The sequence below is a fragment of the Bison bison genome, unplaced genomic scaffold (genome assembly GCF_000754665.1).
Source record: "Bison bison bison isolate TAMUID 2011002044 unplaced genomic scaffold, Bison_UMD1.0 scf7180017864260, whole genome shotgun sequence".
Lineage (NCBI taxonomy): Eukaryota > Metazoa > Chordata > Mammalia > Artiodactyla > Bovidae > Bison > Bison bison.
Genome location: NW_011494832.1, coordinates 4079039 through 4096245, shown reverse-complemented (window position 1 = coordinate 4096245; position 17207 = coordinate 4079039). Strand labels below are relative to the sequence as shown.

The 17207-nt window shown below is 36.4% G+C and overlaps 1 protein-coding gene across 2 annotated transcripts in view; it reads left to right on the top strand.

Moving 5' to 3' along the window:
- GNAT3 (guanine nucleotide binding protein, alpha transducing 3) overlaps nt 1-5630 on the top strand; it is a 59710-nt gene extending 54080 nt beyond the window's left edge. For both annotated transcript variants that reach the window (XM_010848105.1, XM_010848106.1), the window contains one exon: nt 1706-5630. In XM_010848105.1, the coding sequence (XP_010846407.1) occupies nt 1706-1896 (191 nt within the window). In that variant the 3' untranslated portion in view covers nt 1897-5630. The remainder of the gene's footprint in view (nt 1-1705) is intronic.
- Nucleotides 5631-17207: the final 11577 nt, after the last annotated feature.

Here is a 17207-nt window from a genome sequence, read left to right as displayed (position 1 = left end):
CTCTAGCAGAGTTGTATTTCTTTTGGAGACTGTTGTTTTTTGTAAATAGTTATATGCTCTGTTGTTAATGAAACTGTGTTAGATGGAGATATTTATGGTTTAAACATAAATATGGACTTCCCTGGTGGCTGAGTTGGTAAAGAATCTGCCTGCAATGCAAGAGACCTGAGTTTGATCCCTGGGTTGGGAAGATCCCTTGGAGGAAGACATGGCAACCCATTCAGTATTCTTGCCTGGAGAATCCCCAAGGACAGAGGAACCTGATGGGTTACAGTCCATGGGGTTGCAAAGAATTGGACACAACTGAGCAACTTAGCTCAAGCATAAATATAAACCTAGTTTACCACTTAGATATGTGGGTAGCCCAAATGTGCTAGGGTTGTGGCACTTTGTCAAAATAGCTACTTAGGCTAATCTATAATGGCTGCTTATAGCTTTTTTATTTATAAATATTAATTATATGCTTATACATTTGTCATGTAATTCAGTATAGTTACACGGATGCTGTATTGAATGTTACAAATTAAATATAGAATCATAATTAAGCACTTTATGTGTTCCAATAAGTTATAATCTTTATTTCTTAGAGCAATTTTTAGTTGGTATAAAAAGTGAACAGAAAATAGAGAGTTTTCATATATTTCCTCTCTGGTCAGTTCCCACCGTTTGCCCTATTATTAACATCTTGACTTGGTGTCATTCATTTATATTGTTACAACTGATGAGCAGATATTGATACATTATTAACCAAAGTCCATGATGATATTTTACATCAGAATAAACTCTGTGTTACACAGTCTGATGGGTAATACCAAACGCACATCAGGTACCCAGCTTTCTAGTGTTACACATTATAGTGTCACTACACTAAAACTCCCTGTGATCTACCTATTCATGCCGTTTGCCTCACCTCCAACCCTTACAACTACTGTTCTTTTTACTGTTACTATACTTTTGCCCTCCCCAGAATGTCATATAGCTGGAATCTTACAGTACATGCCTATCACTTTTTAGCTTTCCTTCACGCAGATTTTTTTCTCTCTCCTACCTACCCTCAAAGTCCAGCTCAAACACTACCTCATTATGTATTCCACTCATCTTCAATTTCCATTCTTTTCTTTTAGTTTATATTAACACGCATGCACACAAGCATGCACATATTTACAAGCATAGTCTTTGACATACATCCAGGCTTTCTTACTCACTCTGTTGTATAAATACATTAGTTGTTGCTGTTGTTTAGTCACTATGTTATGTCTGACACTTTTGCAACCACAGGAACTATAGCCTGCCAATCTCCTCTGTCCTTGGGAATTCCCAGGCAAGAATTCTGGAGTGGGTTGCCATTTCCTTCTCTAGAGGATCTTCTCGACTCAGGGATCAAAGCCATGTCTTCTGTATTGGTGGGTGGGTTCTTTTTCACTGAGCCATCAGGGGAGCCCCAAATATGTTAGTAGTTCTACTATATTTTGATGTTTTCATGCAGAGATTACATTTTAACCACTTGAAATCCCCAGTAGGGTAAGCATAGTTTCCAACACAAAGTAGATGTTATATAAATCCCTGATAATTAACTATTGCCATTTTGATTTTTTAATCCTGAGCACATCAAACAGCACACAAAGTAAAATTCTAAAGATTATTTATAATTGTATGCTTTTTAAATGCAATTACGGTTTACTTCTTTAACTTTTTTTTTAACAAGGTCCAAATACATTTGAAGATGCAGGGAATTACATCAAGAACCAGTTTCTAGACCTGAATTTAAAAAAAGAAGATAAGGAAATTTATTCCCACATGACCTGTGCCACAGATACTCAAAATGTCAAGTTCGTGTTTGATGCAGTTACAGATATAATAATCAAAGAGAATCTGAAAGACTGTGGGCTTTTCTAACTGATGCTTTTTTTCTTCCACTCTTGCTCATGTATACTTTTCAAGATATAAAAGGTCCTGTGTGATGTATTCAGTTTTAATAGATACTAACTTGTATAACTAGTGTTGTAAGGCAAAATTTTTCACACAAACATTTTAATGTATTATCACCTTTGGTAAGCTTTGATTTATTTGAATTAGCAAGGATTGGGGTGTCTTATGTCTTCAGTTCTGAAAACTGATACATTTTGGTAGTGCTCTTACTGTACATATCAGTGACACTGAATTTTCTTGGAAGTAAATTCTGCATTGTGGCCTATTTTAAAATCATAGAACAATGGGGAAAAAAACAATGTATTCTATATTATTTCCATTGGCCAGAATTTGAGAGGCATTCATTTTTGCTGATAATATATCTGTGCTTATACCATAGAAACATTCAAAGATGATACATGTGGCATTTTATTGGTCAATTACTCCTTTTCAGCCAGTGCAAATGAAATGTTCACTATACATGTGCCTGTTGATGGAAATTACACATGCCAAAGAAATGCATACAACTTTATCTGCTACTTTTCCATAGGGAGAAAAAAGTATTAATGCTGAATTTACCTTTAGAATTGAGGATTTCAATAATGTATTTTTGTACCAATCCAACTGAAAACTGGGGACCATGTGTGATCAAGACAGTGTAAGACTGCTCAGGCGGAAGAGTCATCCTCAATGGAGTACTCCTTTCCCCCGTTTTATTTCGGAGCAGCGTGGAACATTATTACAATTAATGGTTTGAGGACAATACATCGTGACCGCAAGAGAAAAAAAAATAATTAAATATCTTAGCACTAGTGTGTTTTAGCTTTGTGAATAAGAAGTAGGAAGTAAGAGTAAATAATTATGAGATTTTTTTAGAAGAGAAACATTGAGCTTCTTGTTTGTAGCATATGCTCCTTTCTAATGTTATATGGTATGCTAATAGTCAAAGCCTACTCTTTAAAAGATTATTTGGTGCATTACCAACACAATCATTATTTATCAACAGAAAAGATGACTTTTTTTCCTTTTTTAAAGTGTGCATCACTTACAACATATATTTTTAAAACATGTCTGATATCATTTAACTTATCCACTTGTCGAAGGTGATATATAGGTCAGAATAGGAGATCAGTGCATAAGATCTATAATTACTCTGAAAAGAGAGCTAATTAGATTAGATAATTAGATGAGATGAAAGGAATATAAATTAAGCAATTTGCCAATCGGTAGCTCTGGTGGATTTAGGTAGCCCTGTCTCAGTGTCACGGCTTCACTGTTCTGTAATACATTTCCAGCCTAAGCACATAAAAATGATCCCCATTCAGTGAGTAACCTTGACAAGAGCATTTCTGGCTTTATTTTCAAAAACACAAGGAGTTATCAATAAATACGATCGAATAAAAATGTTATATTAAGAGCAATTAATTTGAAATTTCTTTGCAAAATACAAGTTATTAAGGAGCCTAAGATAACAAAGACAAACGATGCACAAGAAATCATTCAGTTCAGGCGCTCAATACATTTTTCTGGCTGAAAACCATTATCTATTAAACAAGTCCACATTTTACTAGGAGCTATATAATGCTTTGAGATTTTAAATTAAGATTACAAATACTATCATTTTATCCATTACTTTGTCTTTTTGTTCTCCTATTCTACTTTAATCTATTTTTCTCTATCAGTGTGAAGAGAATGTTCCAGAAAGTAATTTTTTGAAATAGTATTACTATTATAATTTATATTTTGACTCTGATTTATGCTTAGAGTTCCTATTTTAGATAACATAGGTAGAAAGGGTAAGGTCAGAAATGGTCTTTTAAAAATATATAACTCATTTTGATCTTAGCAAAAAATTAATAGACATCATTTATTTATGAAATCTTGTTCTGAGAACTTTAAAAATATATGTTAAACTACCAAACTAAAATTAAAGGTCAGTTGGGATTATCTTTTTAAAAACTGTTCGATTCCTTCCAATTCTGTAATTAAATTTTAAAAAAACTTTTCTTCACAATCAAGAACAATTACTATGCTAAACAATTTTAATTAAGAGAAATTTTTAGTAGGGAAATATAAATGTTTGTATTATTTCTTCAATGATTGTACACATTAAAACTGAATTTATGATTTTACTTTTTAAATTTTTCAATTAAAAAAAAGGTTGGAGTGGATACAAAGAATTTGAGATTAAACAAAGTAACAGAATGGGAAACATAGGAAGTTATACTTCAGCTAGAAGAAACTCACCTTGAGACTAGAAATGTTACAACTGATAAGACTCAAAACTTCTATTTCAACTGAAAATTCAATCTTTTAGTAATATTTGTCATTCAAAAATTCAAAAGTGATTATAATGATATTTTCCTTTTCTGTTATTTGAGGCTTTTCTTCCTGACTCAGAATGTTTTATAACCCTCTTGTCTTAGATTTTTAATATCCCCAACTCATAACTGTCTAACATATGTCCAATTGTAGACACACTGTGCTGCCTCAGAAATCTGGTGTGGGCTTACATCTAACAGGGTCACTAATAACCAGTTCTTGCAGAGTTCTTTCAGAAGCATGAGCTGAGCAACAAATAAGTTTTGCCTCTTGGAACTAGTGACTGGAGAGTTAAATGAAGAAGAGTATTAATTGGGTAATATCTTTGTGTCAAAATGCAAAAGTTGACAACTTTATGAAGAAGGTCTATGGAAAGGGGGTTTCAAATTCTGTTGAATCTACAACATAACTTATAGATATCCAATATCCTACTGATTAACAACATTTATAAATAATTAACAATTTTCATGTATATCACAAAAATAGGCTCACTACTTTTATAGGCCGTGAGCCTGTCCTAATACACATTTTCTTACTCAATCCAATATCCTATTTTAAACACAAAAGGTATTTTTAAATACTTGACAGAGAATTACTCAGACTTAAAATAATCAAACACTATGTATACGAGGGAAAAAAATATTTTCTGTTGTCTTAATATGTTTTCACAGTGCTACACCACATGTAGAAAGGTAATTAATGTGTATCTACTAAAAACAAAATAGTTGTAAAAACTACAGGAGAATTATACATTCTCTAACTTGGAATAACTTTACAAATAGGAGAGATAACAATCTGCCTAAGCGGAGGCTTATAACCATCACTCCTCTGCCTAAGGTGGAGCCAGGATTTACTGGAGAATATAACCAGCTAAGGCCCTCATTCAAAACATTTAGGTATTTTTCTATATTTTTACAAACTAGCCTATAGCCACTTGGGGGCACACTTATATCATGTGTTTTTCTACTCAAATGTTGCAAACATAATGAATTTGGATTATTGGTAACGTTAATGACACAGATAATAAAATCCTATTAGGAATCACGGATCATTTTGTGTTTCCAGCTCAGTAGTACATCATAATTTTCTGATAATCATAATATGCACGATCTTAATCAAATTTTTGAGTAATGGCTATTAAAACAGCTTGAAATTTGTTTGATATTATACAGATATTTAGTTTCTTTGCATGCTTTTATTTTCTGCAATTTTCAAACTATTATTAAATCTAAGTAACCATTAATTTTGCAAAGTGTATTTTTCCATTAATTTGAATTGTTTCTAAAATCTTGATTAGCTTATAGTGAAAGAATAATTTGAAGCCTAACAATTATGTTTTGTGAATAGTTATTAATTAGATGCTTATTAGTGTGTTATCTTTTCAATAAATCAAAGTAAAATTCCACTCTTCTAATAATATTAGCCATTCCATTATTCTTTTTATTACAACTTTTTCTGTAACCACCACTGCACTAAATCAAGAGGAAAATGAGTGCTCTGTGACATTTTTCTATCAACAACACTGCCACTAACAGCACATTTTTCACTAGTAATAGTACAATTGTTATTTTAAACCACATTTGTCACACTAATTAAGAAATAAATAGAGTCACAAGAAAGAAAAAAGGAAGAAAAAGACCCTAATTTACTTCACAAGGACAGTAATAATCCTCTAATTATTATACCTTTCAGGTAAAGAATAATATGTGACGCACAAATATAGTGATTGTTTGAAAGACATTCACATTTTCTAAATTGGTCAGATTAAAACAAACAGCACACATATGGAATGGAAAATCTTTTTTTCAATGCATATTGCTGTGAGTTTCCTGAAAAACAAAAGTGGTCAAATATGAAATGCCAGTATAATATCAAAACCAATGCAAACTGTCTTTTAACATATTAAAAGTCTTACATTGGAGAAAATTCTGGATGACTGTACATATAGTTAGCACATGAAAGTTCAACACGAAAAGCACCCCATGTAAAACACCAAAGAAAAAGATGATCTATGCTGTAATGATCTTACTCAGTTAAAATCTGAATATTTAATGACATTTTTGAAATACTGATGGACAAGTGTACATTTGGGGCTTCCCTGGTAGCTCAGCTGGTAAAGAATCTGCCTGCAGTGTAGGAGACCTGGGTTCAATCTCTGGGCTGGGAAGATCCCCTGGAGAAGGGAAAGGCACCCACTCCAGTATTCTGGCCTGGAGAATTCCATGGACTGTGTAGTCCATGGGGTCACAAAGAGTCTGACACAAATGAGCGACTTTCAGTTTCTTTCAAGTGTACATTTATATACAGCACAAATTAGGGAAGACAATTCACCAACAAATGAAGTGCTTTGATTTCCCTTGGAGTTAAACTCAAAGTCATTCATCACAGTGAGTCCACTAGTGTTTGAGTCCACTAGTGTTTACTTTCTAGCGTATCTGAGAAAGAACAACAAAGAGTAACTTTGTGTTGTTACTCACACATACCATGTGCTCCCCTATAATACCTTCATAATCATCTGTACCTTTTGAACCAAAAGGTAGAAAATTTTATAAAAAACATACAAACCACACGGATTACATCTAAAACAGACAAAAGTGCATGTTCATTTTGATAATTCTGTTTTTTTGGTAAATATAAAAAGAAGCATTGCTTCATCATCTAAAGCAGCAGCCACACTGTTTTGCTCGAAAGCAGGAGAGGAAGTATCTGGGCAGTTATATTCTAGACCACCACACATGAAGGCTCATTAAACTCAGATTTCATGAGCAAGTTACTCATCAGGCATTTTATCCTGAATCTGAGGCAAGAAGTCCTCTTGAACTACATTTTTCCCTCAAGGACAGGTGATATGGTCACGGTAGGAAACTCTTGGCTGTGCTTGAGAATTGGCATTTAAATCTCAGTTTTGTCACCAATCATGCCCCTGTGAGACATTGAACACAGTCTTTTTCCACGTGGCTGCTTTTCTTATCTACAGATGAACAGAATACATTAAACAATCACCACAAACCAATACACTCTGAGCTCCTGAATCAGCAACATCTTTGAACACTGATACCAGAGCAAGACTGTCTTAATTGTGTATTGAAAGAAAACAACAGCAGGAAGAGGAATGATATGTAAAGAGTCTTTAATTAGCACTTAAAATGTGACTTAATAAAATATGTGACTTTCTCCTCTTTTCACTGCTCAGTTGAGCACTAGACGTGTTATTTCTTCCTGGAAAGAATAGTCTAGCACCTGGCATTGCCCCTAGTTAAGACTCCACCAGGAGGACAACTCATAGTTCAGCCAGGTATAATAGAGCATCCATTACCATCCAAAGAAGTAAAACTGCACTGATTCATGTTTAAAAAAAATGTTAAAGACCAACGTAACAACTTATGTTGCCAAACACTCAATTATATGCTTAAAATGAATGAGCATATAAGTTATACCTCAAAACAATAATAATGATAACTTAAAAAGAATAATATGGCACCCGTTCTCCCCCATAGTATCTCATATATGTAATGGCATTAATACGTTTTTAACAAATTAATAAACAATAAGGTCATATCCCCCATAATGACCTCTCTAACTGAAACAGATGAGTGCTAAACTCCAATATCTCTGCCTACCCTAGGATATAGGTCTGCCCTCCCCACAAACTGGGTTGCCCAAGAGTAATAAATCAGTTCTACTTTTTTAAAATTCCTGAAAGCTTAGATCACTCTCATGCTAAAATATAGTTTCAGGTTAAATCTAGTAGTCAGGGCACAGGCCCTGGTCCTTCACACAGTAGGTCCTTAGCTCTTGCTGTTTTATTGTCAGGACTGCCCGCTCCCACTCCAGGCCTTATGGGCTCCTGCTTATTCTTCAGATTTTAAATCAGTGTTGACATCTTGAGACGGCGGTTCCCAGACCTCACAGATACAAGTTCACCCGCTTCATACTTTTATAGCTTTTTATAACAAATTTACTCTTTATACCTTGCTAACATTTACAATGAAATATTTATGTGTAGGTTTGATATTTGTACACAGATACGGATGCGTATTTGTTTCTCCACTTTACTGTTAGTTTCCTGAGGGTGGAGCCAATATGTGGGTTTTCCACAGTTGTGTTTGAGGCAAGCAGTAGTTGTTCAGTCGTGTCCAATTCTGCGGGACCCCGTGGATTGTAGCCTGCCGGTCTCCTCTGTCCATGAAATTTTCCAGGCAAGAATGCTGGAATGGGTTGCCATTTCCTCCTCCAGAGGGTCTTCCCAAGGCACAGATCAAACCCGGGTATCCTGCATTGCAGGCAGAGTCTTTACCATCTGAGCCACTGTCTTAAAGAATATTTGTGAATTACTCAACCAAAAACCAATGATTGTTCACCAGTTCTCCTTGAAAGCTGCTTTTCATTTAGCTTCCAGAATGCCACACTTTCCTGAATTTTCTCCTGTCTCTCTGCTTCTTTCTCAAACTCCTGACTATCCTGTAAATGTTACTATTACTGAAAATACTTACCTAGACTGGGTTTTCCGCAGTTGTGTTTGATGCAAATGGTAGCTGTTCAGTCGTGTCCAACTCTGCGCGACCCCGTGGATTGTAGCCTGCCGGTCTCCTCTGTCCATGAAGACAGACAAATTTACTATAAAAAGCTATAAAAGTATGAAGCAGGTGAACTTGTATCTGTAAGATCTGGGAACCCCTGTCTCGAGATGTCAACACTGATTTAAAATCTGAAGAATAAGCAGGAGCCCATAAGGCCTGGAGTGGGAGCGGGCAGTCCTGACAATAAAACAGCAAGAGCTATTCTTATCTAGAAATCAGAAGTACTTTTACACCTTTATTTTTCTTTAACTAAGATCAGTTTCCTGATCCTTGGATGTATATTTTAACTGCCTTTGGGGACATGATCAGACAAGTAAAATGCAACACTTAAAAAATTAAACTCAGGATTTAGTTAGTTTAATTAATCTCAAAAATCTATCCCTCCTCCTGTGATCTCTCAGTTGATTATTCCAGACCTCAGGTTCTACCCTACTTTCTCTCATCTGTTACCTATCTTAAATTATTCAACAAGTTCTATTATTGCTCTACACCTTAAATATTTCTTTATTTGCTTTTTTTCTATCATCACCACCCCTGTCTAGTTCAAGTCTCTCTCTTGCGGAGATTCCTGGCACAGTTCCTTAAACTCTCTGCCCAACATCCATTCTTGCCACTCCCTGTCTATTCTCCACCCAGCTGACAGGATGGACTTTCTGAAGTGCAGAACAATTACATTACAGGGCTTCAGATGCTTCCATGGCTCTCCATTGTCATAAAGTCCAGCTGCCATAACATCTAGATAGTCTCCCTGACCTGGTACCTTTTTCCCTCTCTAGCCTATCTTTTGCCATTCTTCAGTCTAAATCCACTTGCAAATGTGTTCCCTCCTAAAACACTGTCCTTCTCATCCATTGATTAATTAACGCAACCTGTAGGTTTTGACTTTTTTCAGTTCTCTCCTCACCTGCCAGGTCTTGGCTAACTACCGTTCTATGTGCTTGTTCACCCTGTATCTCCTTCTCTGTGAGCCTTATCGTGATAAGGAAGGCAAGTAAATTCATGCTCTATTACTCTGTGTGTGTATTTTACAGTTTTTAACTCTATCTTAATGTTCCTGGTGGGGCAGAAAGAAATAAAAATGTCTAAAGAAAATGATGTATCATAGTAAAAGAGCATCATTTGTTTCTCCTCAATTCAGACTTACAAAAAGTCTTGAATGCATTTGGCAAAATTTCCAATTGGTAAATCAATATACCAATTTAATATTCTAAACAAGTTTACATAAATATGTCAGTAATCTGTTTCCCAAAGCCATTTACCACATCCTATTGGTAGCAGTAGGAAGAGACAAGTTTATAGAGAAGTCAAACACATTACTGTTGAGAGAAGTTTTAGCTAATCCTATACTAAAGACAACTGAAAGAAAACAACACCAGTCTTGCTTTTCCTACCAGTCTGACACCTCTATAAACAGAGATACATCTAAACATCCCAGAGATTTGAAATGAGATTTTTGATCCAGAGAAGCCATATAAGACATATAGATTTTTTTTCTCTTTGAAGTTTTGGGTAATGAATAGCTGAACATTACAAAATCCTTAATAATTAGTCCATTCATATAAAAAAATAAGCTTTAAAGTGTGAGCATTGCCTTAATTGTTCACAAAGGGAGAATTACATCACATAAAGCACAATCTTAGAACAGCAAAGTCTGTATTAGTTGTTCAGTCATGTCCAACTCTTTCGACCCCTTGGACTGTAGCCCACTAGGTTCCTCTGTCCATGGGATTCTCCAGGCAAGCATACTGGAGTGGGTTGCCATTCCCTTCTCCAAGGGATCTTCCCAACCCAGGGATTGAACCTGGGTCTCCTGCATTGCAGGCAGATTCTTTACCGACTGAGTCACCAGGGAAGTCTAAAAATAGCAAAACCCAACAATAAAAGAATTAATGTTTAGAATTTTTAAACATTTGTTTCATAACTTTTTATGATATTTTTTATATAATTAGAAGATTTAAATTTACTGCTAATATTTTTCTATTCTTTTTGTTTTTGTTGTTAAGTCTCCTTAAGTCTTTCAAAAGCAACTTTTATCTCCTTAGCAGGACTGAACTTGCTCTGTACACAACCACCTTACAAACAAATTGTATTATCAGTCCCTTTTAAAGTTAGTTCTCTCTATACTATAAATAACCCTTACCTGGAACATTCCAGAAGATTATCAAACATACTTGATCAAAGTTCTATTACAGCTTTTCAGAAAATGCTTACACTTCAAAACTTGCAATGTAACTTGGAGAATTTATAAACAGATCAATGACCCTTTAATATCTATAAATATAAGTAGATAATCTCTGTTAGTCATCAGTCGTGTCCAACTCTTTGCAACACCTTGGAATGTAGCCTACCAGGCTCCTCTGTCCATGGAATTCTCCAGGCAAGAATACTGGAGTGGATTGCCATTCCCTTCTTCCAGGGATCTTCCTGACCCAGGGATTGAACCTGGGTTTCCTGCTTTGATTCTTTACCAACTGAGCCACCAGGGAAACCAATAAGTAGATAATAGTGGAACTCTTATTAGTGTGTTTTCCATAACTTGAATCTATTATTTTCCTTAAAATTTCTCACATTTAAAAATATTACATAAAAGATACTTCCTTCACTGAGATGCATAAGAATGTTGGTGATAGATTTCAGTGGGAAGTCAATAAAAACTTAATCTTGACGAGGTTAGTAACTGTGAGCTTTAGGTTTAGGTGTTTGGTAATTTCCATTAATCACATGAGTGTGTATGTGTGTATGTTTAACAGGAATAAAGACCATAGGCCTCTCATGGAGTAATAATTGATTTAACTTACGGGGGAAAAAAAAGACTTTCAAAGTGAAAATATTACTTTTTAGATTTCTTCTAATGTCCTTTCTTAAATTTTTAAATCTATCAAATCTAGTAAATCTTAATTTTTTTTTTTTTGCTGTAAATTAATAGAGCCAAGTTGCTAAATACAATTGCCTTCATCACCTCATGCTTCATGAAGACCTAACATACCTTTGCTAAACATTGTTTTTAAAATGTGTTTTAAACTATTGAAACCTACCTGTCCTTCTTGAACTCACAATTTAAGCCAACCAGTTGGGAATTTTAAATTTTTCCGATATAATTCATGAGACTTTTTAAATGATTACATAGAAAAAAAGCTTAAAGAATCGATAAATTTCTACTGTCTATGGACTGTGCTATCTCTCAGTTGTATTTCAATTCTAAAAATGTAACCTTTGAAATTTAAAGAGATTTGAAAAAGCAAATTCTCCTTCATGCATGATCAGACAAAATGACAAGCAGCTTGCCATCTATTAAACTCACACAATGTGGATGGTGAGTGCAGGCAATTTGACTTTCTGATGATCAGGTAGCAGTGTAAAAAATGTGTTGTAATATTTACCTTCTGAAAGTAATATTTTCACTTTGAAAGTCTTTTTTTTCCCCTGTAAGTTAAATCAAGGCCTCCATGAGAGGCCTATCTTCAAACCCCATCTCAGCAGAGGCCCATCAGATTATTTATATTACATTTGTGAGCTCGGGCCACAAAAAGCCCAGCTGAGCCCACAGCATTTTACAAGTGTTCTAAACCCAGGAGGCAGGCATATCAAACATCCACATACTAATTGTGACATTAATCTCTAGCCATCAGCTGACTAAGGATATTAGAGCTGTAATAAAAACATGCTGCAGTTTTAAATCACTTCACCGAGTAACCCATGTGGTGCCATATCTTATTTCCATACCAACAAGCGGTGGCAAGAAGCAGGAATAGTATAGCTGAGCACAAATTTTGAAAGAGAATCTTATGTTTAGATGTGTAAGTTGTATAAGCAGGGTATGAAAAACTGCCAATCTAGAGTTCAAACAGCATTTAATTTTGATCACCTGTCTGTACAGGAAACTTCCTACTAAACATGATATTTTCAGATCAGTAGAGGATTTGCTCCTTTCAAATTCTGGTATCTTAAACCATAACGAATAATTCAACTATATTATAAATTATTCTGTCTTCTGAGATTGAATATATTCAATATATTTTACCCTTTCCTTAAAGTTCCATAATTAATATGATACATAATTACTATATTGTACTGCAATAATACTCAGAGTTACAATTTCGGCATGTGGATTTCTTTTTATTCATTGTCACAGGGACTCATATGTGTGAGAAGATGCTATGAGTCACCAAGAGAAAAGGCGCTTGCTTTTAAAGGCAAACACCCAAGTGAAACCTGCTCTCTAGTGTGGACAGAATATAATAGACAATAATAGTGCCTGAGGGTTCTTTGTCATCTGGGCTGATAACTTAGTTTTGTCCCTGATGACTTGCATAGTCTGGAATAAGGTTCTTAACTACTCAGTATCCACATTCACACAATGAGGAAAATAATAACAGTTATAGGTCAGAGCCCAGGAATAAATGAGATAATACCTGTGAAGTGCTTAGAAGAGATGATTGTTTATTAGTAGAAGGGGTAGAAAGCTTAACATGGAGTTGTGAAGTTACATAGTGATCTATAAAGATGACTCATGGCATAACAGAGCCCTTGGCTGAGAGGGAGGAAGGGATTTGAGGGAGGTGGAAGTTTAGAAAATATTTAGAAGTATATCCTGTGAAATGAAAATATCTCCTGCCATATCGATAAGCAAGAAATGTCATAGTCATCAGCAGTTTCTGCCCCTCAAATGTGAACAAGGGCTCCGGAAACTGTAGCACAGCAGATGCTGCCACCTCCACGAGGTGACTGCTGAAAAGCTAGGGGAATGTGAGTAGCAACCATCTGCCACTCCTTAAGGTGAACAAGGAAACAGGATTTGGCCCCAGATAGCTGAGCGAAGGGAAAGTCACTCAGTCCTGTCTGACTCTTTGCAACCCCATGGATTATACAGTCCGTGGAATTCTCCAGGCCAGAATACTGGAATGGGTAACCTTTTCCTTCTCCAAGGGATCTTCCTAACCCAGGAATTGAACTCAAGTCTCTGACATTGCAGGCTGATTCTTTACCACCTGAGCCACAAGGGAAGCCCAAGAATAATGGAGTGGGTAGCCTATTCCTTCTCCAGGGAATCTTCCTAACCCAGGAATCACCCCAGGGTCTCCTGCATTGCAGATGCATTCTTTACCAACTGAGCTATGAGGGAGATAGCTCAGATAGCTGAGATGCATATGAAAGGAATGAATTCAGTGAGGCCAGAGGCTTGCACCTTCCTATCTATACAATGCTAAATTCCTTAATTTGAAACCTGATCTTTGATGTTCAGACTTCCTGCTCCCTTTGCTGCAAACTTGTGTATAGCCTGACTACCCCTCCTGCTTCCCTGGAGCCGTTTTCTCAGAGCTACAGAGATGCTGTCCCCTGGGCCCTGAGTCCTAAATATTCTGTCAACTACAAACTGGCACTTGCCAAGAGCACTGCCAAAGACTGAACGAAAAGGACATTTGCCATCTGCCTCTGAGGAGATTGAACCCTGTGCTGTTGCAGCTGCTGACATTCAACACCCCTTGAGGGAGTTCAGGGTGGAGCGAGGCACTCTGTGCTCCAGGCAATCTGGTGAGACAGTTCTTTAGATAGTTAGATGTTTTTAGGAGCTAATTTTTTGATCTCAACCCCCTGTATCTCCTCATATCTAGAAAAGCACTAAATCCCTTCATGGTGACATCAGATCCTCAGAACTAGCAGAAAACCTTTTGTAAAATGAATGCTTAATGGTATTGAACTTCCTCCTTTCACCAAAATCTTGTATATTGACCTTCCCCTGCTTCCTCTCTGGAGCAGTGTCTCAGAGCTCTCTGGGGTGCGGCCTTCTGGGCTGCAGTCCTCATTTTGCCCCAAATAAAATTTAACTCACAACTGTCAAGTTGTATATCTTTTTTTAGTTGACACCACCCAATAAAATAACTCTCTATTTTCAGGTTGTGACTCTATTTTTTAGTCGACAGGATTAAAAGGATGATGTTAGGATTTTTTCTTTACCTTTTGCAAATGTTTTCTTTATCTTTTGCAAATGTTTTCTTTATCTTTTGCAAATATTTTCTTTATCTTTTGCAAAGATAGTAACTTCCCTGGTGGCTCAGAGGTAAAGCATCTGCCTGCAATGTGGGAGACCCGGGTTTGAACACTGGGTTGGGAAGATTCCCTGGAGAAGGAAATGGCAATCCACTCCAGTACTCTTGCTTGGAAAATTCCATGGATGGAGGAGCCTGGTTAGGTGATAGTCCATGGGGCCACAAAGAGTCGGACACGACTGAGTGGCTTCATTCTCACTCTCTCTTTGCAAGTATTGGTTCATCTGACTGATATCACCTGACATGTCATCTTAAATTTAACTATAATAATTATATCCATTGTGTTAGACCTAAGAATTATTGTTACTTCTTTGCTTGTTCATTCTTCCATCTATACATCCATCCCTACACTAAACTATGCATTCAGTTTTTCAACAAGGAACCATCATGAAAAGGTACTTTGAAAGTTACTGTGAAATCCTTAAAGTTCAATTTGAGGTCTCTGTCATCAAGACACTTTCAAATTAACAAAACAGAATTTCCTACATTAAACAGCTTCAAAAATAAGTGTTGAGGGATTAGCTTTGTCAAACACACTTTTGTGTTAACAAAAAGAACAGTGTCACTCACCATCCAGTTACACAAGGGTTAAGTGGTAACCACTGCAGCTGCCCACCCTGAGAAGGACTAAGGATGAAGAAAACTGAGATCCTCCAGTTATCTTTTTTATATATAGTAGTGTATATATGTTAATCCCAATATCCCAGTTCATAACCTACTGTTTAGCACAGAAAACTACTCAATGTCTGTGGTAAAAATGAGGGGTTTTATATACACGTATAACTGATTCACTTTATTGTATAGCAGAAACTAGCTCAGCTGGTAAAGAATCCACCTGCAATGCAGGAGACCCAGTTTGATTCCTGGGTTGGAAAGTTCCCCTGGAGAAGAGATAGGCTACCCACTCCAGTATTCTTGGGCTTCCCCAATGGCTTAGATGATAAAGAATCCACCTGCAATGTGGGAGACCTGGGTTCGATCCCTGGATAGGGAAGATCCCCTAGAAGACAGTATGGCAACCCACTCTAGTATTCTTGGCTGGAGAATCCCCTTGGACAGAGGAGCCTGGTGGGCTACAGTCCATGTGGTTGCAAAGCATCCAGTACAACTGAGTGACTAAGCACAGCCTAAATTAACAACATTGTAAAGCAACTAAACTCCAATTTTAAAAAAGAAAACCAGGATTAAAGGGCCCTCCAGATAGCTAAGATGCATGTCTCCAGAACTATTTCAATGAACCCAGATTCATGCATCTTCCCATACATCACAGAAAAACACTAAAATCATTAAGTTGAGATCTCTGGTCTTTGTGCTTGGCAGTAATGTATTTAACCAAGATGTATGCTTGACTACATGTATTTCCTAGTCAAAAATTTAACTAGGTATTGGTTCCTCTCTTATCTCTTCAGAGCAGTTCTTCAGAGCTGTCTGAGAGGCTGTTTTCCCAGCTATGGTCCTTAGTAAGATCCCTGAATAAAACTGAAACTCAAAACACGACTCTGACATTGTGTATTTTCCTTTCAGTTGACAAGTTAAATAAAGTTAAAAGTTTCTTTAACACTGTGTATCTTTGAGAAGGAGACACAGTGTAAGAACTCTTTTTTGGAACCATTATTTTTACAGCTAATATTTTGGGAAATACTGTGTGTGTGTTAATCATTCAGTCGTGTCCAATTCTTTATGACCCCATGGATTGCAGTCCACCAGGCTCCTCTGTTCATGGAATTCTCCAGGCAAGAATACTAGAGTGGGTTGCCATCTCCTTCTCCAGGGAATCTTCCAGACCCAGGGATCGAACCTGGGTCTCCTGCATTGCAGATGGATGATTTACCGTCTGAACTACCAGAGAAGCCCCTTGGGAAATATTAGGTAATAAATATAGCAATAGCTTTATTGCAAAGACTTTGTGATAGGTCCTTGGGACAAAAGTCTTCTCTACTTACTTTCTAGTTTTCAATTCTGTTCAGCATATCATGCTGTGTTCACACAGTTTCGATGAAATAAGGGTGCTATTTGTATTCCTTTAGATCATGGACACAGGGAACAGACTCCAGCACCATAAAGGGCAGTTTTAATAACTGACAGTGTGGAGATTGCAGGAGAGAGAGCAATGAACCGAGCCTGGTGAGACCATATTGTGGATGATGGTTTTATGCCAGGAGCCAGTGCTGCTGCTTTTTTTCTGAATGAGACTATTTGGTACAGTAGTTTGCTTTTTATTTTTATTTTTTTTTAAAAAAGGGCCTGAATAAAGAGAAGTCCTGGGAGTTCTCCAGATATCTGGCTTTCATCCTGAGTATCTGAAGTGAATTGAACACCATTTTTAAGTTATGAAATTGTAATGCCGAAA